The 25,364-nt window shown below is 43.3% G+C and overlaps 1 protein-coding gene across 3 annotated transcripts in view; it reads right to left on the reverse strand.

Annotated features, from left to right (window-relative positions):
- Positions 1 to 748: 748 nt before the first annotated feature.
- Positions 749 to 25,364, reverse strand: part of COL4A6 (collagen type IV alpha 6 chain) — a 165,146-nt gene continuing 140,530 nt past the window's right edge. For all 3 annotated transcript variants that reach the window (XM_088129180.1, XM_088129182.1, XM_025166593.2), the window contains 18 exons: positions 24,370 to 24,540; positions 22,946 to 23,089; positions 21,678 to 21,803; positions 20,060 to 20,241; positions 17,958 to 18,021; positions 17,377 to 17,451; positions 16,798 to 16,905; positions 15,025 to 15,129; positions 14,345 to 14,416; positions 13,552 to 13,677; positions 12,292 to 12,408; positions 11,002 to 11,163; positions 9,219 to 9,317; positions 8,239 to 8,385; positions 6,763 to 6,879; positions 5,835 to 6,026; positions 3,646 to 3,932; positions 749 to 3,097 (listed from right to left, as the gene is read on the reverse strand). In XM_088129180.1, the coding sequence (XP_087985306.1) occupies positions 2,843 to 3,097; positions 3,646 to 3,932; positions 5,835 to 6,026; positions 6,763 to 6,879; positions 8,239 to 8,385; positions 9,219 to 9,317; positions 11,002 to 11,163; positions 12,292 to 12,408; positions 13,552 to 13,677; positions 14,345 to 14,416; positions 15,025 to 15,129; positions 16,798 to 16,905; positions 17,377 to 17,451; positions 17,958 to 18,021; positions 20,060 to 20,241; positions 21,678 to 21,803; positions 22,946 to 23,089; positions 24,370 to 24,540 (2,549 nt within the window). In that variant the 3' untranslated portion in view covers positions 749 to 2,842. The remainder of the gene's footprint in view (positions 3,098 to 3,645; positions 3,933 to 5,834; positions 6,027 to 6,762; positions 6,880 to 8,238; positions 8,386 to 9,218; positions 9,318 to 11,001; positions 11,164 to 12,291; positions 12,409 to 13,551; positions 13,678 to 14,344; positions 14,417 to 15,024; positions 15,130 to 16,797; positions 16,906 to 17,376; positions 17,452 to 17,957; positions 18,022 to 20,059; positions 20,242 to 21,677; positions 21,804 to 22,945; positions 23,090 to 24,369; positions 24,541 to 25,364) is intronic.

A 25,364-nucleotide genomic window follows, 5' to 3' on the forward strand; every position in this document is an offset into this window, starting at 1 on the left:
TGAGGGCAGAAGATGATGGCAGTAGTAAAGCATTATTCATGAGCTTTTAAATAGTTGATCCTTTTTTTTAAAAAAAGGGGAATACAGTATGGTTATGGGAATCTTTTTTGTTCCCCTGTTTGATGCAACCCGAGAGGGAGAGGGTTTTACCTGGGAGCAACTGCCAAAGAAAAATCTAAAAACTAACAAAGAAACAGCAAAGGCATCTGCTGATATTTCCCCCCCAGTGTTGGCTTAATTGATACAGTTGTTATGTAGAACTTGAGCTCCTCTCTTAAGCACAATCTCTGTTTTAAGCGTCCTAAAATTTATTTTGAATTCTATTTAAACCCAAGCACCTTCTTTGTGAAAATTGCCCTCTCCTTTGACCAAGACCTAAAAGTACTGAGGTTTTTAAGAGGATGGACAACCAACTCTTGCTGATGGTTTAATTGATGTTTCTGGCCATTGAAGAAGTTAGACTGTATGATCCTCGTGGTCCCTTCCAACTCTACAATTCTGTGATCCCACAGGTTTAATATAAATTCACTTTACAACTTGAGTATGTGACTGGAGGGGTTTACTAAGCATATTATAAGGGGGGAATGGAATATATCTCACAAAACGGACATGCTGTGTTTTACCTCTTTTTAGAAAAAAAAATAAGAGTCAAAATATAGTCAGTGCTCTGAAGATACTTTCAGCAGTGCATTACAGAATGCAAGACCAGTAAAAGTAAAATCAAGAAATCCATAGTATTGGCAGAACAGTCAGTTCATCCAACTTTTACTCAGTGTTACATTAACAGAAAACTAACCTATTTAGTAGTATATTAATTGTTTTAAGCACCAGCAATTCCAAGGCTACCTCAAAAAATTAAGGCAAAAATATTGTGGAACTGAAATCTAGCGATGTGCAACTGAATAATCAACAGGTGACTTTTCTCATTTTATGTACAATTACAGCACAGAGACAGAAGAAGTGATGGCGTTTGAAACTATTTTCGTCAAGGACTAGTGACTTGCTCCAGCTTGTACACCCATTACAAGTGATGGAGTAGTAATGGCTGTTCTATAAATTTCAAAGTCCTCTGCCACCATATGTAATATTGGACTATTTACGGATCAATGTTATCATGGTTGTATGAAGTCCAAGAGCATTTGTATAACACATGAATATTAGTATATTATTAAGAAATTAAGAAGATATTCTTAAAGTTGATAGCTTTTACCCATCTTCCAGATGGAAATGTACATGGGCTGAGGCTGTAAACACAGCTTGTAGAAAACAGGGCAAAACAAATGATACACTAGAACCAAGGCAGTCAAAAAGTTAAACGGGGCAGACGGCACTGAGCAGGACACAGATAGTAGATCTCAGCCATGCAGTTGTGAACAAAGAATCAAAGCATTGTAGAATTAAGTTGTGACAGAAACTAGAAAACATAACTACTTTACTAATCTATATTCTCTTGGCTAGAATACCAGGATAAGTGATGACACAAACTAAGTCTTTGCTATTTTCAGCATTCTTAGCAAGCAGAATTGTTACACAGATTGGCAGGCGATGCACACCAGCTTTTTCTACTTAGTAGTTTTTAAACATAATTTCCTTCGGGAAATCACCCAACAGGTTCAATTGTTCCTTAGTTCACCATGGTCAAGTCTGCATCTAAGTGTTGGACCTCTAATGGACATTCTCTTTCCTCTTCACTCCACCAGACCTGAAGAATTCTTCTGTCGGTTAATTAACCATAGCTGTGACCAAGCCAAGGGACAATTGTTATCAGAGTGGAACAAATTAAAATTTTCAACCATTACTTGATGTTGGTTTCTCAGTCTGGATCCAACATGAAACAATGATTAATGTGCCCAGAAGGCATTCAGATGTCCCAGCAGAGAAAGGAAGGAGTTGTCTCACCAGACAAATGCTCAAGCAATATTCTGGCATTTGAGCCAAGATGTGTCATGTTCAGGGGGGCCTGTAAATTGCACACTGGATGCAACAAGATGACACTACTGTGGCACATTAACAAGCTGAAAGATCGTTCTGAAACATTCCTATGAAAACATTACACAGGGTAGCAACACTGCTAGATTAATATTCCTGGATAATCAAGCAGACAAAATAAAACTGCATCGTCACCATAAAAATTCTTCAAGTTGATGCTATGTCAAAAGGTGCAATGAAATTCTTCAAGTTGATGCTATGTCAAATTATCATTCTTGTAACACTTGTAGGCCTGCTCCTCATGTTACAGATGAAAAATCCCAATATTTTCTTTTCCTAAGCGGCTTATTTATTTCATTTTATCGTCACTTTACTGTTTAATGGTGTGCCAGGCAGGCTTTGATCAATATAGTCACCTGCTCCACGAACCTGAACTTTCAGAACCCATCAGGCCACTTGTAACAGAGGAACAGAACCACCTCTAGGCAGCCAAATATGTTATTTTTTTAGGCCTAAAATAAGCAGTTAACATAGGCAGAATATAAATGAGTAACATAATTAGAAGAGGTGTGTACATGCAGGCAAAAACATTTGTGAAATTCCTGACGTATCTTAAATCCTTAACATGGGAAGACCTTACGATCAAAGGCTTGAAAAGAGACCTTTGTTCAAGATCAACATATCTTGCGAAAATCAGTTGAGTACATCAAAGCCAAGACAATGTGGCAGTTGGGAAGGCAGAGTAAGACTTTCTGAGGTAGCCAGGAAGATAAAAAACGGGAAAGAGATAGCACCGTATTTTGATATAGACAAAAATCTCTGGGGAGATTTGGGGAGATGTCAATTCCCCAGCTGGGCACAAATGCTAATTTCTTGATCCTAAAGAAACAAGGAACAAACGTTCTGGCCTTTGCTACAAATTTTTCATGCAGACTTGGCACCGTCCCACCCGTGTCCGGAGCTGTCCCGCTTTCAGCGTTTCTGAGATGGGAAAGTCAGCAAACTGATGGGTCGGCTCCACCGTAGTCAGCCAAAAGCTGTACTTGTTGGAAAAGTAGTGGCACGTTCCTCGGGCACCATTGCATTCGATGAAAGGAGTGGCACGGAAGTCCTCCAGACAAGATCCAGGGGAGACAAGGGACTGGCCGCCCCCTTCGGCCGCCGTGTGCTGAAACAAAGCCGCACCAAGAAACAGACGCTTAGGAGGCTGACAGGAAGAACCGTGTCAATTATACCACAGAAACCCGGATGCCTACATCTGAGTCAACCCTGCCCTACAAACGATCAGTTTCTGAAGTGTGATAAGTCAGGATTGGTGCCCCAGATGACAGCAGACTTGTGTACAAGAGACACTTGTGTACAATTCATCCAAAAATTGCTATTTTTTCCCCCTTGCAATTAAAAGCTGCTTTGGGTGCCACCATATCTTCCAATCCGAAGCCTAGGAAACATTAAAAAAATGGAGAACCCCATGAACCCCAAGACCTCTTTTTTAAAGGCTGAACATAATTACTCTACCCCCAAATTGCAGCTACTAAAATGCAATCCAATTTTGGTGATAGGAGGAGGAAGGGGCTCCAGCGGCCATCCAATGGCCACTGAGAAGAGCCACTGGTGGGCTGAGGATTGCTCAGCTAGAAAGCCCATGCGCTCTGTGTATCTGCGCTGAAAGGATGTGCATCCCCACATATGGCAGTCCCTCCTGTGATTTCGTACCATGAGGAAGGAGTACCCAATCCAGAGACTGCGCCAGCCTTCGGGGCATTGCGGGATGGTGATGTCCTGGCTGTGGACAGCGACAGCTTGGGAAGGCGCTTCGCACACCGAGCAGCGACTGATGTACTGGGCAATCTGATAGCTGCTGACGGGCATCATGGGTATAGGAGCGGTGGTGGAAAGCCAATACGATTTATCGTTGCGGCTGGCATAGTAGCACACTTCGTCGATGTTGCAATAAATAAAAGGCATGGTACTGAAACGAGGCAGGCAGGACCCAGCAAAACCTTTGAGGGAGAAGAAGAACGAAGGGAGAAAGGAAGCATGCAGAAGGGCTCCCGTTTCTGCAGCTGTGACTGCAGGAGTAAGTATGGTGCGTTCAGCAGAAGCCTGCTGCCGGAAGACTCTCAGCCCTTAGTACTGAGGACAAACACCTTCAGTTTTTGAAGCTTATGGAAGAAGGTTATACTTGAAAGGAAGAGAAAAATCCAGAGGCACAGCTGAATCAGATTCCCAAGGATTGGGAACAAGCCTTTCATGTCTGCATAATTCTTAATTCTTCCACTAGACTATATTAGGTCATATAGATAAACACATTCTGTACTATAAATAACATATTCACTGGACTTCCTTCCTTCCTTCCTTCCTTCCTTCCTTCCTTCCTTCCTTCCTTCCTTCCTTCCTTCCTTCCTTCCTTCCTTCCTTCCTTCCTTCCTTCCTTCCTTCCTTCCTCTCACTTCCCTCCCTCCCACAGAATTTAAACTGCCTTGAAGAATGAAAAAAAATGGGGGGGGGGAGAAGCATATTATATGCAGTGACCTGTAGGTCATTGTTCCCACACAAAGCATCCCTGTTGATTGTGGGAGCTGTGGTCCTTGTTTGGGGCTCAGCCACTGAATGGGCAAGGCAGGACTGAAGTGTGACTGATTGGGAGGCTGTAACCTTTTATGCTAAGGGGCCTTCCAAAAGTTTTTGTTTTCTTTGTTACTGCACTGTAACTCATACGTGTAAGGTAAACTATTATAATTACCCTCATAACATACTGGCAGCCTTGTGAGGTAGTCCAGACAAGAAGCACACCCAGGAGTATTTGTTGTTGTTTAGTCGTTAAGTCGTGTCCGACTCTTCGTGACCCCATGAACCATATTGCGCCAGGCCTTCCTGTCCTTCACTGCCTCCCTGAGTTTGCTCAGTTTCATGCTCATTGCTTCAGTGATGCTATCTAACCATCTCATCCTCTGCCGTCCTCTTCTCCTTTTGCCTTCAATCTTTCCCAGCATCAGGGTCTTCTCCAAAGAGATCTCTCTTCGCATTAGGTGGCCAAAATATCTGAGCTTGAGCTTCATTATCGATCCTTCCAATGAGCAATCAGGGTTGATTTCCTTTAAGATTGACTGGTTTGACCTCCTAGCAGTCCAGGGGACTCTCAAGAGTCTTCTCCAGCACCACAGTTCAAAGGCATCAATTCTTCGGCGCTCAGCCTTCTTTATGGTCCAGCTCTCACAGCCATACATTACTACTGGAAAAACCATAGCTTTGACTATGCGGATCTTTGTCGGCAAGGTGACGTCTCTGCTTTTTAATATGCTATCTAGGCTTGCCATAGCTTTCCTCCCAAGGAGCAAGCGTCTTTTAATTTCATGGCTGCAGTCTCCAGGAGTATTATAATTCCAGGAGTATTAGCTCTACTTTATTGTAAGGTTACCTGAACAGAATCTTGCCATTCTGAAAGCACGTCTCCCTCCTCTTGCCTTTACAGCCCAAGAAACTAGGGAAGGTCCCTCCGGAAATGTTTGCCACGCCCCATTTCTTCTGGGGGCTAAGCTGCCTCTTATCTGGCCAACCCCCTGGCTGCGGCTCTTCCCTCTGTCTCCCAAGATGATTCCCACATACCAGTATACATACACAGTAGCCAAGCCCGAAAAAATTACATTCACAGGAATTGCCCAGAACAGAACCTAAACTTGGGATCTCCCAATTTCCGCTCTGGAGCATGCTCTCTCACCACAGTGCTACTCCCACTCTCTGTAAGCATCCTGGTTGGAATCCAGCATCTGGCAATCCAGCTGTTCCCTCCTCCAAGTCCTAACTGCAAAATCATCTACCTTCTCTTTAATGAACGGAGGCATTCTTCCTGCTCTCGTGTTTTCCCTTTGGTTTTTCCTTTCCTGCCTGGACACTTTGCTTACCCAGATCTTGATTGTGGGACTTCTCCTGGCCTTCCACATACAGCAAACTGTAGCCTTCCCAGAGTTTGTTCATGCCCACCGGGCATGGCGGGATCTGCTCTGACTGGCTGTGTTTCACCAAGGTATAGCCAACCCCAACGCTGCGACCTGGCATTCCAGGCAACCCAGCCGGACCTGGATTCCCAGGTGCTCCTGCAAAGAAAGAGAGGCGGTTGCATGTGGCCCATGACTGGTATCTGCCCAGCAAAGCTCAGGTCGGCCCGGAGAAGGTTCATTCACAACCTGCACCAAGCCGATAAGTCTCAGTTGAAAGCCCACAATTGGAGTCGGGCTGCCAAACCATTGTTGCCTTTACTTGTTGCAGAACTACACCTTCTCCAACTGCATATCAGCAGACTATCTCAGGCAACTTTGTGTGTGTGTGAGTGTATGCCTTCAAGTCAGTGTGGACTCCTGCAACTGCCTGGGCAGGTCCCCGCAGTTTTCTTGGCAACATTTTCGGAAAGAGTTTGCTGTTGCCTCCTTTCTAAGGCTGAGAGAGAGGGACTGGGCCAAGGTCACCCAGGTGATTTTGGGTCTAAAGGAAGACTAAAGTCTCCTGGTTTCTAGTCCCATACCTTTAATTACTACACCACACTGGCTCTCACCTAATGCTAGTGGACTTTGTGAATTCCTCACTTTCACTCACCTTGTTTGGTCAGACTACAGCCTTCCTCCAGAAGTAGCATTTAGGAGGAACTGATGCCTCATCTTTCCTGCTTACTATGAAGAGCAATCTTCTATGAAAATTGATGAATCCTTGTGGCATTTACACATCAGTAGCATTTCATGAAGCATATCAGTCATTATTATTTTACAGCTTTTAGGGCACACCCAAGTCAAAAGACTCATATTAGACATATAAACACACACACAGACACAAACTTACCTTCAAATCCTGGTAGCCCTGTATTTCCTGTATTTCCTGGGTCTCCTACCATCCCAGGAGAGCCTGGTAAGCCAGTGATTCCCACGTGGCCCGGTGGGCCTGCCTTTCCTTTGGGACCTGTTCATTAACAGAAGCTTTTGTCCCATTCATTCATGACAATCCATTCAGTTCAGAAGTAACAAGAGACAGATACCCTTAAGAAGACCAGCTTATCTTTGCTTTTCCATGAATTGCACCTTGGCATGATGAAGTCAAGATCTTCCAAAAGACTCCATCCTGAACATTATATTCTAGTAGCCAGAAGTAGCTGCAATTTGCAAACGCAAGTACTGTACGTAAGTGTAATCAAGGTTGGATGAATCAGTATTTCCAACCTGCTACCCTCTAGATATGTTTGATCTCTCATTCCCAGGATTCCTGATGCAATAGCCTCCAAGGTGCTACACACAGAGATTTCATAAACCTTTGATTAAAGCAAACAACTTGGAAATTGCATCTTTCTGCAAAGTATCTTCAGGGCCAAGAAGAACAACATTTGGTTTATGATTCCTAGTTCTAAAGAATCATGCCAGGGACAAAAAGTGGCCACAGGAGGAGAAAATATCACATGTGGAATCCAATGGGAGGAATAAGGCTGAGAGCACAGGTCATCCTCAACTTACGACCACAATTAGGACCGGACTTCCATTGCTAAGCAATGCAGTCGTTAAGTGGGTTTTTCACTTAGTTAAGTCGTTAAGTGGCCTTTTCACTTAGTTAAGATAGCGCCTAAGAATGGTTTGTGGGTCCAATTTTGGGATAATTTTAAATATTTGTTATAATTTTTAAAATTTCTTTTTATTTATTCATCAAATTTGTCACCGCCCGTCTCGTGAAACGACTCTGGGCAGTTTACAACAAGATAAAAATGTGCACCCCACAATGGAGGGGCTGTGGGCTGGATCTCTCACTCCCAATCAACACCGATTGGGATCAACCTTGGAGGAAGGAAGAGAACCAGTACAGAACTGTGCCGCCCACTCCCAACTCCCTAAGTTGACCCAAAAGGATACCATGGTCGATTCATTTTTATTATCTGTGTATTATACAATGGATGTGTTCCTTTGTAAACAACTGTGAATTTTATGATCGCAGTTTGGTTCAAAAATAAAATAAATAAATACAGATACGCATGGAATGGTCAAAGTTACTGAGAGACTCCACATGAAGCTGATTGTTACTATTCCAAGAAATGTAAATGAACATAACCCCAAATTCTTCAGAAAAAGATGACAAACGTGCTTTTACAAAGTATAAAAAGGTCTCATTATGATGGCAAATTAGTATTCAACATATCCTGCTCTAAGCCTGGAAGTTCTTTTTAGGTAACCATTGGAAGATGGATCCTCCAAGGATTCTTTGGAGACCATGTTCTCCATACAGAGTCCCAGCTTTGCATCCTCATTTCTAAGGACAATGTACAGTAGCTTGCTTTACCTTGTGGTCCAATTTGCCCCTGGAAGCCAAGTTCTCCATTTAAACCAGGGATGCCATCAATTCCAGGAAATCCGATTAAGCCAGGAGCAACTTTGATTTCTTCTGGTATTTGGGTTGAACCTGGAGCTCCTTGCAGCCCAGGGAAACCTGTAAAAAACAGAAAAAAGATGACTTGCAAAGATGCTGTTCATGGGTATCATACCGATTTGGTCAGAAAATCCAAGATCAGATTTTTCTGTCATTATCAGAGGGGACAATGTGCAATGATCATGCAATGAACGGCCAGAGTGCAGAACATTCCTGTTCAGGACATGCCATCCCAATCTCCCTCCCAACTGTTCTTCCAGCTGCCAATCGGTGATGAAAGAAGTATCAGCCTAGAGAATCCCACAAAATCTTTTTCAAAGAAGACCCCAGAATAGCCCAAAGATGCCTGAGGAAGGAATGTCCTACAAAATGGCATGACTGTCTGTCTAAACCCCAAATGTAGCACCCACTGAAGCAGGGACCACTTTTGGATCACCAATTTCTCCTGATCTGATACAGCAAGCGAAGTTCCGTAAATTCTGAAAACTCCCTCAACAACTCTAACATAACGTCCACTTCAAAATAAACTGAAACTTTGGGTTCATCCTAGAATGGTGTCAAGCCTAGCGCCACTGGGCAAAATCAAGGAAGCAAGAATTACAGTACAGAGATTTCAGTAAGGCATCTTGAATGCCAGTCTGGAAGTAAATACAGAATCTTAGAAACCATCCAAGGAATTTCCACCCTCATTTATAGGGAGCTAATTAAGGCAGAGTCTTTTGGATTCAAAATAATTCTTAAATTTCTCCCCACCTGGGCTGAGTTGCTATTTATGAGATAAGGACCTTCTATAAGATAAGGACCTGATTGTTTATGTCTGCTGTTCCTTCCATTCCTTTCCCAGCCTCCCCACAACCTTTGGTCTGGAGTTATATCCACTTTCCAGGACTTACCTGGAAGGCCTCTTCCACCTTTTGGACCAGAGGAACCTGGATCACCCACAGGTCCATCTTTCCCGGGCATTCCCATGAACCCTGGGTCACCTCTGAATCCTGAGGAGAGAGAAAAATAAAAGATCCAGAGACTGGCTTCTAAATCATGCAAGATTGAAAATTCACCAGACACAGCAGCTTCTCCTGTTTTAGAATTCTTTTACAAACACTGATGCTGCCTCAATGTCCACCCTGCCCATCGTATGGCAAAAAATTGGGACATGTGCACCACCTCAAACCTCAGTATGGACCCCAAAGATTACTAAAAGTTGTCCCAATTTCAGTTTTGTTAATATGATGAGCGGACAATATTTAATACATTCTTGTCAATGAAAATGAAAATGAAAGTAAACTTAGTTTCTAGTCCCAGATCCAGCTACTTTGAGGAGTGCCTCTCCACCATCCAGTTAGCTCAGCCTGAATACAGGAACATCACACAATCCAAGTCTGCAAAAGGAAAAGATCTCCCACCAACCTGCCCTCCAAGAATCAGAGTTACACAATCAATCATTTCAGGAACCATCTCATCTGAGGACCCAAAGTAGGCAACGGAATGTACTCGCTCAAATAGCCTAAAAACATGTGCCCCTTTTTTCTTTCAAAGAGGGATCCCAATTTCACAATGAAATAAAGACCAACTCCCCAAACCCTCATCACTTAGCAAGTGGATAGCTGTACAAATAAATCTGAAGATAGAGAAGCTGGTATTTCAGAGAACCTGAAGCTTCCTATTTTTGCTTCTTAGGTTTACATCCCAACTTTCTTCTAGGGGTAACCCTGTGGGGTAGGTTGCTTTGAAAGACCATGACTGGCCCAAAGTCATCCAGCAACCTTTCATGGCTGAGGTTGATCTGGGTCTCCCCTGCTCCCAATCCAACATATACCAAATATGGTCTAAGAAGACCTTTGTCTCTAGGCCTGTTCAGTGATGACACCACAATGATGATGTTGTATCTTTCCCAGGAAGTCTCACCTGGCACCTATCTTGTGGTCTTTCTTCAGCTTTGAAAAGATGGGTTTTAGATGTTTGCACTATTATTGTTAACTCTGGTTGGTTTTCTTTGGAAGCTGATTTAATTTAGAATCAGAATTGGCTAAGACAACTTTAAACACAATTTAGACACCACCACCCCGTCCCCCCTGCTCAATGCAAGGTCTGAAATGTATGACACAGCTATAGCATCTCTGACAAACAGCCACAGTTACCACTTGAAAAATCACCAAGGAAAAGAGTGTCCCCCTCCCAAAATAATCTGTTGTCCTGCCAAAGAGCTCTTACCATTCAGAAATCCTTTCTAATGTTTAACTGCCATTCAGATAGTTTCCATCTTCATTCCACACGACTGTTTTCTATTTCTCTATTTTATGTTCTTGACCTATACTGGTGAAATGTCCTAATCTTATCCCTTTGGAATGGTGTGACAGAACTCTTTAGTGCAGTCTTCTCTAACTCGCAGAGATACTGGGATTTAACTCCCAGAGTATCTCTAGTTAGCATGGGCACTGGCCATTTGGGATGTGAGGAGCTTAAGTCCAACACATCTCACTTTGTTGGATCAGGGGCTACACCCAAATGATCCTTGAGGCCTTTAGGCATACTGACTTCTGACTTCACTTTGATAGCGAGGATGACTCCCTTTTCCAGGTAAGGCTCACCTCAGCTATCCTGAGAGGTGACAGATGGTTAGAGAAAGAGAGCATTTCATGCCTTTGAGGATGGGAGTGAAATAACATAATGCCTTACCTTTGAAACCTGATGCACCCGGGACTCCACTAAGTCCAGGGATGCCTGCATCACCTTTGGGGCCTGGGAAACCAGGAGAACCGGTGAAGCCTGGATTACCTCGATCACCTTGATTGAAGGCTGGGCCTGGTGGTCCTCGTGGCCCAGGAGGACCTTGGAAGCCTGCGCAAAGAGGGAAAACAAGGAGATGTTGTTGCCAATCAGTCCTTAGCCTCCTGGAAGCTCCGCTATACAAGAACCCTTAAATAATTTCAGCCCCTCCAAATCTTGAAATTGTCTCCACGAGTTGCCTCGGAAGTTCTTGAGAGGCCCCTTTTAAAAATGATAACAGGTTGTCCCTGTTTAGTGACCACAACTGAGACCAGCAACTCGGTCATTAAGCAAAGCAGTCGCTAAATGAAATGGCGACTGTGCTTATGATCTGACTTCAGCTTCCCTTTGCTTTACAGACCTGCAAAGGTCATAAATGTGAGGACTGGTCGTAACGTTACCTTTTCATCACCATCATAACTGCGAATGCTTGCTAAACGAGGCAGTCGCTAAATAAGGACTACCTGTATTAAAAAGTAGATCTTCCAACCAAGCCATATGAATCATCAAATAAAGGTAGCTTTGCCCAATTTTCACTTGGCCCTTCAAAGAAGGCTAATAATAATAATAATAACAATAATAACAACAACAGCAGCAGCAGCAGCAACAGCAACACATAACTTCCTGATAAGCTCAAACAGCTGATGCAGGAAATTAGTGACTCAAAGAGAACTGGAGCCACATATTAGCTGTGCTTCCCCAACATGCCTGGTATTGAATTAAATCATTGTTCTAGGTCTGACCAATACATTGAACAAAAAATTAACCATGGGCCTTGAGCTTGCTCATCAGGCTAACCACAGCTAACCAAATTTAAAATGAACCAAGTTTAATATGTTCTGGGAATGCAGCTGCTAGATTTGTAACATGTTACGTGAACGCTGCCATTATCTCACACATCCACCTTAATTTTTCCTTGAGGACTTTTTCAGTATACAATAAAGTGATCCTCTTTTTTCTGTTTCAAAATGGTGTTGTTTTCTCTTTTGAACCAGAATTTATTCAACCATGGCTATTAAATAAACCACAATTGGCTGAGTTTGCAACTACTCTAGACCATAGATCATGACTTACTAGCCACAGTGGTTGGGTTCACACAACATGTTAAGTCAAAATTGCACAAGGGACGCTATGAATTAGCATGTTTTGTACACACGGTCTTCCTGTAAAAACCTATCCCAAAACTCTCTAACTCCATACCTGGCGGCCCATCTTTTCCAGAATCTCCAGCATCACCAGGCCTCCCAGGAATTGTTGAAGGTAGAGAGATGCCAGGGGGGCCTCGCAAACCGGGGTTACCCGGGCTTCCAGGAAGACCTAGAATGATATAAACAAGCATTCCCAGACTCTACATTCCTGTAGGAGAAAAACCTAGAGGAGATACATTAACTAACTAAAAGATGTAATAAAGTGACAGTCATGCTGGATTTGAAGCTGCTAATTCTGCTAAGTGTCAGCTATGGCAGCATCACTGGGACAATCTCTCTCTCTCTCCCCCCCGAAACAAAGGCAACCAAATACGAATTGGACATGCTCGGGAGAGCTACAAATGTTCAGTATTTGGGAGAAAAATCTGGCAGAGGGGAAAAGGGAATGCAATGGAGTATCACAGAAGAAGACATGGCTAGATGGAACCCAGGAAAGGTCTCACTTGTTGCCTATTATGGCTTATGATCCTCCCTCCTCCCTCTTCCCTCCTCCATCCATAGCCACCTAAGATGATATAAGTAGTCAGGTTCTTCCACACCCAAATATATTGTCTCAACAATTGTTTATTGCCGCAACAAGTGGCAAGCAGAGTTGGACTAGATTAATATTTGGGTGGGGAACTACCAAGTAAGTCCAAGTTGTAGGCTAGGCCAAAAAAGAAAAAAAAATCCCAGAAGAAGACAATAGCAGACCACATCTGTAATGCTGCCAAGACATCAGCATGGATGCTATCACAGGGGTCAAGCTCGACCTTTTTTACAAGATTAATCCTGCAACTGAATTTATCCAAAAGAAGGCAGACATAAATGTATGACCCTCAGAGGAAGATATTTTCCTGTATTCTCAGCAAATGTAAAACATGTCCATTTTAAAAGTTATTTGTTGGGGAGGAAGGGGATCCCTAGTTTTCCTTTTGGGTAAAGATACTCATAGTAAATAATCTAGTAGAATTAAATATTAAGTATTTGGGTTAATATTACTCAATTAAATATTGAATAATACTTGTGTTTATCATATTTGAGTAGAGTATTCCTTACAACAATCCTGTAAAATAGGTGTGGCTTATTTTGCAGTGGAGAACACAGGAAGTTTTTGGACACCTTCATGAGAAGTTCATGATGGAGGCAAGATTTGCACCAGGGTCTTCCCAATTTTAATTATTCTTGACACCATTCATGATGATTTGATTGTTGTTACAGCTCTTGACAGTATTCAACTATGATATTCTCTCTTGCAACTTCTATAATCTACCTATTTCTCCTGCAGGTCCTTTTCGCCCATGAAGGCCTGGAGCTCCAACCTGGAAACCAGGGTCACCTCGTTCACCTTTGACACCTGGAAGCCCTGCTGGTCCAGGAAGTCCACTTTCACTCAGGCCTAATAAAATTAGAAAAAGCATTAAAAGCGGCATGTTCCAGCCCTTGTTTACTAACATTTGGCAATACTTGATGATTCAAATAAAACACAGGATACCAAAGTACCACGAAGCTGGAAAAGCATATTCCTGTTTCTGTAGTTCTGATACTTCAGAATTTGGTTGCAGAATGGGGAGAAGGCAAAACACAGCTTTTAGGAATCTGCAACAAAAGGAATTGAAGGGCCCACACCAGGTTTTTAAATACTTCTCTGGGTGTCTGCAGGGAGAGGGAAAATGCCGAAACGTGTGTGATGACATCATCACACAAAAGCCTCAACTCACATATTTGTGGAGTTCTTGGTGTTCTCTGAGCTTGGTTGCTGGCTTGCAGATGTTTCCTTACCCAACAGGTAACATCACCAGTGCATGTCACTTGCCTTGATCAGTGTGGCTCACACTGATGATGTTACCTGGTTGGGTGATGCAACGTCTGCAAGTCAACCGCCAAGCTCAGAGAGTACCAAGAACTTTGCAGTTCAACCCTGAGCTGCAGATCTTCTCTTCTACTGGAATCACATATTTGCATCAGAAGTTGGGAGGCATGTACATAATTGAAGCATTTAGGGGATGATATTACTTGCATTTTGGCATTACTGTTGGAAGCTTCCAAAGGATGTCTCGATTTACCTTGTTTTCCAGGTGAGCCCTTAGTGCCCTGTAAGCCATTGAGGCCAGTCAGTCCTGGCAATCCTGGGAATCCTGTAGACACATTTGAGAATGTTTGATGGCATATCAGGTGGTCACCGAGACATAGAAAATGCTGCTGCTGTATATTTATTGTTTTTATCTACTATAAGGAAGTAGTAGATCTGTTTGGCCAAGAGACCTACAAGGAGGCTTACAAAGTCAATTCAGTCATATAATACAATACTAGATAATGTCAAGATCACACAAGGAGTTTTCCAAAGAAGCTGAGAATTCCTGGCCGACTGCTTGTCAAAACAAGAAAGTGGAACAAAAATTCTTGGAAATAGAATCCTTTACAGTGGAGCCTTCACTGAAAAGCCCCCCCACCCCAAGTCCCCATCATGTATGAAACCAATTAAGTGACCCTGAAATAGGAATGGCCTGCTGGAACTGGTGAAACAGGGACATCTTGCAGACAGCCTGGCCCCACTGCTAACTCCCAACTGCTACTGGTAAGTGAAGGAGAGGGGAATTCATCATTCTTCTCCAGCATGATGACCCACTGGTCCACCTATTATGCCAAGAGTCTTTGTAAGATTTGGTTTGTCATTCCAACCCACAATTTGAGTTTCTCTCTAAAAGTAATGTTTTCAACAACAACCCAAAAATGCCACACAAACCTTTTAGTCCTGCAATGCCAGGAGAACCAGGAAATCCTGGAGGTCCACGTTGCCCAGGATTACCGGGAAGACCTGGGTTGCCCCTCAAACTAGCTCCAGGGAAGCCTAAGGGGAAAAAACAAATAATTTAAACTTGAGCTCCTAAAGTTGCAGAATATATACCTACATAATGTTAAAATCTTCAGAAGCTGTGAGTTTTACTCAACTGAACTCAGTGAAATGGATTTCCAAGGACACAAATTTAGAATTAGAGAATGGAAGCACAGGACCAAAATATTAAGTATTTAGCACTTACTTAAGTTTACAGTTTATATCAGTTGCAACATAAGGCAATGCATGAAGGTTTCCAGAGTTTTCCCATCTAGGCACTGAGCAAATCTAATCTACTTTAGTTTCAGCCAGATTAGATAAGTCAAGTCTCCCTTGAGTCAAGGTCAACTCCTGGTGACTTCATGGGTGCATCCACAAAGTTTTCTTGGCAACAGCATGGAAGTGGAAGCTGTCTATTCAAATACTAACCAGAGCTTAGCATCTGAGATCAACCAAGCTTGACTACTTACTGCCACCTGCTGAAATTTGGTGTAAAGGCCTGCATAGATAACACTGAAGAAGGTATGCAGGAAATATTAAGAGATAATGCTGGCTGGGGAATTTTGGGAATTGAAGTCTAGACATCTTAAAGTTGCCGAGGTTGAGAAACACTGTCCTACAACAATAGTCTCATACCTTTGATCCTTGCTACTTCAAAGGACTGACACTCAGCCGGGTTGCTGAATCACTTACTTTCAGCCTATGTCCTAGTTACAGCACACTATAAATGAGCAAATCTAGAGTATCCCATGGTCACTTGAGGTACTGATTGTCCAGTGAGCCTTAATGTTTAAATGAAGTCAGTCTTAAATGAAAGTGGGAGCTTCCATAATCAAATAAGCCAGTTTCAGGACAGGACCATGTTCAGATCACCAGGTACCACTGCCTGTGGAGACTGCTTCTGGAGAACTGGTGGACCATTCCTGGAACAGCTGGATTAGCATGGTCCAGAGGGAAAACTGAACACCCCATAGTATCTTGGAATGTTCCTTCTCCAAGAACATTTTGCATATGGGAACGCATCTGGACCTTGAGCCCATCCACCTCCCACCCTCCATTTTAAATAAGCAATATGAACCATCCTGAATAGGTTCTGCTTCTGGTATCTCTTCTTTCAAAAATACTGCTCCATGATGTGTCACCAATCGTGAGACAAAGCTGAACTAGATATATGCACAATATATTGTCAAAGCTTTGCAGAAAGCAGGAGGGATTGAAATACTGGAACTTCTTCACACACACACACATCACAGAGGATGTGTGGATGGATGTCAACTTGGATGACTTAAAAGGAGATTGGATAAAAGGAGATTGGATAAGACTGCCAAAGGCTATCAGTCAAGAAGCCTCTTAATGCTGAATATTGAGGAACATGAGACCCCGCTAGTTCTCACAAAGATAAAGGGGGGGGGGATTCAGACTTGCAAGATTATGTTATTGTAACTTGGTGTCTCTAGCTAAAAATGGGCAAAATCTTTGGCAAAATCTGATGAGATTTGGGTGATCTTGCATGAGAATTTGTTTAAGTATCCTTCAGTTTTGCAGATATCCTTGTGAGAGTTCCAGAGTGGTTCCTGGATGTGAAAAAGCTGGTAACCCCAATGCATTGGAGGATCCAAACCAACACCTTGCAAGTGACATGTCTCTGCCCCAAATGTGGAAAAAAAAAAAGGTTTTGGTTACCTCGTGGTCCTTCTTGTCCAGGGTTACCTAGCATACCTTTCTGCCCTTTTAGCCCAAAACCGCCTGGGTATCCTGGGTCACCTTTTGTTCCTTGGACACCTCTGATACCTTCAAAAACCATAAGAAAAGCCATTAAATTGCAACCTTCCCCAACCAAGAGAATTCTTGGGGTTGAAAATTTGTACCCCTGTTTTCCTTCTGATTTCTCCCCAGGCTTTCACATTCATTCATTAAGACGAATGAACCCACTCCTTCCATGGGAAAGAAGGACTCCAAAATCATAGGTTGGAACCTTTTCCAACTTACTCTTTTTAGCAGGACATGCCAAGGCTGAACTAGCAAATGTCTACCCATAAAGCGCATCATTGAGTAACAGTCCCCCGACCATACTGTGGAACCATGGGGCATTTCAGTTAGCAAGGACCTCATTTCTAGCATACTGTCACAGAACCTAAGGAAGTTAACACTGACCCCTTAAGGAAGGTGGACTTTCAGTTAATGTTCTGGTAAAAGTAATCTCAGGTAAGCCTGGTAGTTCCCCTGCCGTGAGCCATTACAAGGCACTGATTTCTTAGTTACCTGGAAGCCCACTGTCCCCTCGTTGGCCCTTAGGTCCCACACCACCAGGGACTCCTCGTGATTCCCCTCGGTCACCTGGGAAGGAAAACACAATCATCTGCTTTTCATCTCAGCAATTCTGACAACCCACCACACGCCTCTCACTCCCAGAATTTTCTTGGAAAACCCTTTGGCTTTCCAGTACTCTTTTGTCTTCCACACTATCCCCTTTACGGTTTGATAAATATATAATTTTTATTCAGGAAGTTTTTTCCACAGAATAAAAACAATACAAATTTTGAGTTCAAGTTAAGAGAAATGGAGAAAAGTAGTAGAAAAATAAGAAGAAGTAGAGAAGGAAAAAGAAAGAATAATAAAGAGGTGGCTTCTGGTCTTCTTAACAGCAGTTAGAAGTACATTTATATTTTCCCCCTCTCTCTAAGGTTACATCACAGTTTCCTTGTTTCCATAATCTACCCTTTCTAATCATCCAATCTGTAAATCATTGGTCCATTTTTTCCTTTTCTCAGCAAAAAGTCCATAAGGGCTTTTTTATGGTTTGCTTTTAAAAAAATGCTAGCAAGACCAAACCAATGGCTTACCTTTTGGACCACGCAATCCTGCAATTCCTGGGGACCCAGGCGAGCCTGGTAAACCATCAGCGCCCTATTGAAGGAAGAGTCATTTAATAATCATAATTAATACTGAATTCAGCTTTTGTTGCAATGTGATTTGCCTCCTAGTATCCTAGTCTCCAGATAGGAAGCTCCTTCCTAGTTACTATTATTATGACCACCAGCGATCTTAAGCCACTAATTCTGCAACTCCAACCTGCTTTCCTCTAAAGGTGCTGAGTCCTCCAACTCTTAGAAATTTCTACCCAACAAAGTTGAAGGTGAGGGTTATCCTCCTAAGACATCTAAAGGATGCCAGGTTGGGACCAGACCATACTTTGGAGGGAGGAAAAAGAGAAAAGAAGCAGATTAGGGCCTAGTCATGATCATACAGCATACTTTATAAACTCTTGTAACAGCTTGCTAATTTTTCACAATTTCTCACTCCACCACAGATCCTGTCTTCAAATATGAGATGGAGAAAACCATCCAAGTGTCAATTATTGTTAGCCCCGTGAAGTAGTCCAGGCAAGAAGCACAACCAGGAGTACTAGCTCTATCTTTATTGTAAGGTTACACTAACAGAATCTTGCAAGAACAAAAGTCTTTCTCCCCTCCTTTCCTTTTACTCTCTGGAAAACTAGGGAGGGTCCCTTTTGAATTGCTTCCCACGCCATCCTCCCTTCTGTGGGCTGAGACGTCTTTTACATGCTGGTTGTCCAGTCTGTGCCTCTCTTTCCTGTCTCCTAATGCCATTCCCACAGACCATTACATCTATGGTACTTCACTAAAATGTGCAAGGTTAGAAAACTCACAAGATAGCACAGTATTTTTAATAGTACAGTGGTACCTTGGGTTACGAACGCCTCTGCTAATGAACTTTTCGGGTTGCGACCAGCTCCGGCCGCAAAAATTTGCCTTGGGTTACGAACCGGATCCGCGGCCATTTTCCGCCCGTTCCACGTGGTCCGCGGCCATTTTTCCATCCGTGCCACGTGGTCCGCGGCCATTTTCCGCCTGTTCCACGTGGTCCGCGGCCATTTTTCCACCCGTGCCACGTGGTCCGCGGCCATTTTCCGCCTGTTCCACGTGGTCCGCGGCCATTTTTCCATCCGTGCCACGTGGTCCGCGGCCATTTTCCGCCTGTTCCACGTGGTCCGCGGCCATTTTTCCACCCGTGCCACGTGGTCCGCGGCCATTTTCTGCAAGTTCCACGTGGTCCATGGCCATTTTCCCACCTGTGCCACGTGGTCCGCGGCCATTTTCCGCCCGTTCCACGTGGTCCGCAGCCATTTTTCCGCCCATGCCACGTGGTCCGTGGCCGTTTTTCCTCCCCTGGCGCGTGGTCCACGGCCGTTTTTCCGCCCTGCTGCGTGGTCCGCGGCCGTTTTTCCGCCCCTGACGGGTGGTCCGCGGACGCCAGAATGGATTAACAGTAATTACATTGAACCTTATGGGAAAATTTGCTTCAGGTTGCGACCAAATCGGGTTGCGACCAGAGTCAAGGAACGGATTAAGATCGTAACCCGAGGTACCACTGTATATACAATATTTGGGGAGACATATAGTTGGTGGGAGGTTCTAGAAACTGGAAAGGAACAATTTCAGGGTCACTCCCAATTCCTGTTTTAGAATGCAAGTTCCCATGGAAAGAATCTTCTGGCAATCTATACAGTGCTACACAATCCAACAGCAATATCAACAACAAAGGATAGATTTTGCATAGCCCCAAGAAAAGCTGCCTAGATTCCTTTCTCAGTTGTTGACTGTGCAGTACAGGAGACCCAGAGAAATGCAGAGTGGCTGTTTCCTGCCTCTGTCCTCACATCTTCTGCCATAATCCTGCAGCAGACGCAGACCTCCTTTCAGAGTAGAAGTTAAATGACTAGTCTGCTTTCACCTGGTGATGAAGATACGGACCAACATCTTCTGAAGGATCCAACAGATCCTGAGCTTGCTAGGAGCTCACTTAGACTCTAAAAGTCTAAAAATTGTGGCCACCATTGAACTTGGCTTTCTTCTCAAGGAAGAACAGTGGAAGTGCTTCCCACCCAACTAGGAGAGAAAAGAAAAAGAGAAAGAATACTTACATTTTCCCCAGGCATTCCAGGAAACCCGGAGATGCCACCAAATCCGTTCTGCCCCATTAACCCAGGAGGACCAAAAGATCCTGGAAAACCTGGGTCTCCTGGCAGTCCTTTCTCTCTAGCTGGTGACCCAGCTCTTCCTGGAAGCCCGGGCTGCCCGGGGAGACCTGGAGCTCCTTTCTCCCCTAAAGAAAGGTAAAGAGTGATATAGTGTGTCTAATGCTTCTTCAAAAATGCAGGTTAGCAGATTTCATCTTGCCTACAAACAGCCTATTCTGAGATAAGTTACATGCTAAAGCAGCAGATGCTACAATAATTAGAGTGGTCTTTCATAACACAGGAAATGCATGAGCTGGCATTCTGTTTTCCAGAATAGTTAACCACAAGTCCATAGGAAAGGTAGCACGGCCACAGGTCTCTTCTGTTGGTCATCCATACATCCTCAACAGATTGTCTCAAAATATTTCATGTTTAGCTCCCAAGTCAGGTAACCATTTGGGCTTAAACGCTGTCTTGGTGGCAAACCAGTGGATGTTCTAGCCCAGCATCTTTACTTCCACAGCCACCATTTAAAGAATAGTGAGAGCATTCTTACTCTCATGGTCCAACCTGTTTTCTTCCACCCTTAGGAACTGGATGCTTCATGATGCCTGAAATGAGACTTGGAGGTGTTACATTTTTGAAAGTTTTGTGTTAGGGTTCCGAAGCACATCTGCAGCTCCTTCTGTAGTACAGCAGGAATTAAATACTCCTTCAGTGCATTACAATGCCACTTTCAGAATTCCTAGCCATGCTAGCTAGGATTTCTGGGAACTGTAATCCCAGCCCATTATGAGGGACAAGGTTAGTTGTGGGCTAAAGCCATCTCTGCAAACAGGTTGAAAGACTCTTCTTGATGAGCAGGAATGTCCTATAAACTTTTCTATCCCAGGGGAAAAGAACAGTATAGTAGGTCACTGAAAGCTACAATCACCGACAGCTCCATCTGGTTCAAACATTTGGCCCAGTTTTCCCTCAGGCCTTTGGAGAGTGTGGAAATGAAATTCCCACATAAACAACACAATTTTTCTAAAAAACTAAATTAGTAGGAATAAAGGTCTGAGTTACTTTATGCAGTTGAAAGTTCCCCATTTAAAAAAAATAAATGGTATTCAGAGCACTAATAAGCAGCTTTTAAAAATGAAGGAATAATACTCTTTTGCTTATTTATTTCAAACATTTGTGCGCTGCTTCCCATGAAAAGAACATCTCAAAGCTGTCGCCAAAGCAAGGAGCGATGAGGATTGTAAAACTCTGAGTTAGGGAAGAAAAATAAAACATTTTGCAAAGATAAAATGAGTCACTCCTTTAAAAGTTCCGGACAATCCTCCCACCACTCCCCATTAGAGGAAGACAAGCCTTTCACAAATGGGGATCTGAGGATTCCCACCTAGCTCTAATTGAAAAGGTCAAGACCACAGGCAAGGACAGATTTCCTTAGTCTGGACTGGTTGGGAGTTGTAGTTCCAAAACATCTCAAGGGCAACAGGACAAAGAAAGCCAGCTTGGGCACTTACCAAAGGACAAGTAGTTCAGGACAAACACATAAAATAGATGTTATTATCTAATACTAAAAACATACCTCTTGGCCCTGGAAATCCTCTCTGTCCAGCCAGTCCAGGATCTCCTCTGTTCCCTTTGAATCTGAGGGCCAGATCTGGGGGCCTGAAAATGGGAGGACCAGGAGGACCACGAACACCTCTGTCTCCTGTACAAAAGAAGAAAGAGAAAGGCAGCACGATGCCTCTTCTACCTATACAGATCCAGAGAGCACCAGACATTCCTGCTTAGAGATATCTAGATCTGGAGACCGAACTGTCATAATTTATAGAGCCCCAAACTTAGCATATTACAGTACATAGAAGAGAAGAAGACAGATCTCTCTCCCAAGGAACTTACTATCAGGAGTCAGAAGAACTATCAAGAGGGAGACAGGTGTAAGCAGGAAAACAGCTAAGTAGTTGTTTCAGTTGCATATGCTTAGGTTGCATTACAAGTAGAGTTCTGGAAGGACATGGGAAGAAGGAAGTTGTGACAAAGACTTCACAGTTTTTGTGGGTGGATGTGAAATAGGAGCTTTATCTTAACATGTATTCTGGGAGGCAATTTTGAACACTGGGCAAGAAAACTCATGTTCCAGTCACCTTGCTGCTTGACTCCTGCAATGCTCTCTACATGGGGCTGCCATTGAAGACCACCCGGAAGCTTCATCTGGTCCAGAATACAGTGGCACAAGCAGTGATGGGCATGCCTCAATATGCCCATGTAACTCCTCTGCTTTGCAAGCTGTACTGGTTGCTCATTTGCTTCCGGGTGTAATTCAAGGTGCTGATTGTTACCTATGAAGTCCTACATGACACAGGGCCTGGTTACTTGAGGGACCACCTGCCTCCCATTACGTCTGCTCAGCCAATTTGATCCTGCAGGATTGGTGCACTCTGGCTTTCTTTAATTAACCAAAGCCATCTCTCAGGACCCCAGAAGCGCACCTTCTCTGTAGCAGTGCCTCTTCATCCAGACCTTTGGTGAGGGACAATGAGACCCCTCGCTTCATCGCACTGGCCATCTTTTATCTTTAATGTTTTATTGATTTTATTGTAATTTCTTTGTTGACTGTTGTGAGCCACCCAGAATAGTTGAGAGTTGGGGGGCATGCAAGTTTAAATAATAATAATAACAATAATAAAAATAACAGCAGCAGCAACAAGGGTGAAAGGGGAGAGGTATAGCAGAAGGGAGGAGCTGTGTCAGAAGGATGGATTTACATCACACTCAAAGACACCACACACACAAAAGCTTTTGGGTTAGGTTGGTGTTATGCTGTGCTTGATGCAAAATTTCTGGACTCACCTTTGAGGCCAGGGAACCCAGAAAACCCAGGGTTTCCGTTTCTTCCTGGTGCACCAGAAGTTCCTTTCAGGCCATTCACACCAGGGAGCCCAGGTGGGCCTGGCATTCCAGGGAAACCAGTCATGCCCACTGAGCCCTTTTCACCTAGTTTGGAACAACCGAGCCAAAGGACACAACAAGATCAGCCAACCGGGAAGTGGTCAAATCTTCAACCTTCTTTAGATGTACCATGAAAAGCAGATGGGATGAGGTGGGCCTTTTTCACTTGGTCACTGTTTAGCAGTGTTTCTCAACCTGGGCAACTTTAAGATGTGTGGACTTCAACTCCCAGGATTCCCCAGCCAGCATGGCTGGCTGGGGAATCCTGGGAGTTGAAGTCCACACATCTTAAAGTTGCCCAGGTTGAGAAACATTGCCCTATAGGGTGGCTGTGATGAACAAGGCTGCAACAATGGTTGAATCCCTTCAAACTAACTAAAGGCCAAAGGCAAAGCAAAACTTTTGGAAACGGATCTCTGATTGGAAGTTTACTAAGTTCACAAGAGGTTAATTTCAGCCCATCTGCATATACTTTCTTTTCACCACCATAGCCTGCCAACATATTTATCCTCTTTCCTTTTTTCCACTGAAGTCAACGTTTTTGTAAGTGGGAACGTGCGTCCTAAACTCAAAACGCTGAAACTAGTTTTTACAATTATATTTGAACTGATTTTTTTAGTTAAAGGAAGAATATTGATCAAGCTGGTCACATTCAAAACCTGAACCATACTTAGCAAGATTTTGCAGTTATACTGGCATTAAAAAGTGGGGGGGGGGGTTAGCTCCCCATGGATAGAGCCCCTTCTCTATCCTGTTTGAATTACAGAAAAAAAGAGAATTGTTTCTTCTTTAAATTGCTTTTGAAATAGTCTAGAGATTTCTTCAATAAACCTTTTATTTACTCTTTCAACTGCTAGGAATTTGTAAAATAATTGTGCTGTTAAAGTGGTCATTTCATTTCTCCATCTTTCTTTAAGTAAAGTTTGGGGAGGGGGGTTGTAAGGCACTATTGCACAATGCTGGCTTTAGGACTGAATTTTAATGCTCAGTCTTAGGGGCCAAATCCCTCTTTATTCTGTGATAAAAAGTCAGCGTTCTAAGCATTCTTAGAACATGCTTCTTATATCATTGTTGGTGGAAGTTTCTCTGTTGAGATACGCTGTTGTATTACTGATTCCTTTATTCATTTGCATTCGTCATTGTAAAGTACATTGAATTTGTTGAGAAAGCTGCACTAGGAATATTTGAAAGGGAACAGCCAGTAATAATCTTCTAAGCCCCGTCTCAGAGCTCACAGCTTCATTCAGAGCTCTCCTGGAAGTTCCAACAAATCAAAGCCAAAGATTCTCATTAAAGCCCACAGCTATAAATTCCCAAACAATTACCTTTGGAGCCCGGAAAACCTGAGGTTCCTTCTAGGCCCCAAGGACCTGAAGGTCCAGGCAATCCTCTTTCTCCAGGTGGTCCTGGTAGACCATCAGGACCTGGGGACCCTTTCATGCCGGCGGGACCTGGTGAACCAGCATCACCTCTCGGGCCTTTTGCTCCCGGAAGCCCTGAATAGTTCAAAACCAAAACCAAAAATACCACCACAATAGTTTCAAAGACAACATTTCTACTTTCTTGCACCATCTTTCAAGGGGTTAACACTAAGCATTTTATTTATATAAAGCTAACTGAACGGCGGCAAAATCATGCAGCTTCCTAATGCACACAAGGTTAGAAACGTAAAAAAACAAATATTAGTTGCCTAATAATTAAAAGGCCTAGGAAAGTTACTGCCTACACCAACGGACAATTGCCAACAGTGAAACCCCTTATGTTTGGGATAAATTAGGAGTTATCAGTTACCATGTGGGAAATACGTGGGTCATGGAGGCTACCAACAGGGACCAGAAACACCTTGATGTGTCAAATTCCACTTGCTACGCTCAACTCTAAATTAAAACAAAAAAGCATTTTCCAGTCTCTGTTCTTCATTTCATTATTCTATGCTCTAGACACTGGGCTGGGCTAGATTCCAGTGGAAGAGATCTACCAAAATCAAAGGGATTTAACCATTTGTACATGGATGGAGTCAGAAATTGAGCTTGACTCGAGGGAGACTTTAAGCCACACTAGTGGCAGCATCTAGCTGGCTGTATCTGATCTTGAAAAAGCTAAGCAGGGTTGGACATGGTTAGTAGTTGGATGGGAGACCAATGGATAGGACTGTAGGCTGGACTGCAACATTGAAAAATATTCCAGGAGAAAGCATTGGCAAATCACTTCCATGCGGCTGCTAGTAAAATTATCATGGGCATGTCCACCCAGTCAAGCTCAATGTGAACTAGTCTTTATTTTTTTAAATTAAATTTAAAAGCTGAACTCTGACTAAGGC

This window comes from Python bivittatus, unplaced genomic scaffold, assembly GCF_059951505.1.
Source record: "Python bivittatus isolate LINGU-HERP-01145 unplaced genomic scaffold, Pbiv_v1 ctg000790_np1212, whole genome shotgun sequence".
NCBI lineage: Eukaryota > Metazoa > Chordata > Lepidosauria > Squamata > Pythonidae > Python > Python bivittatus.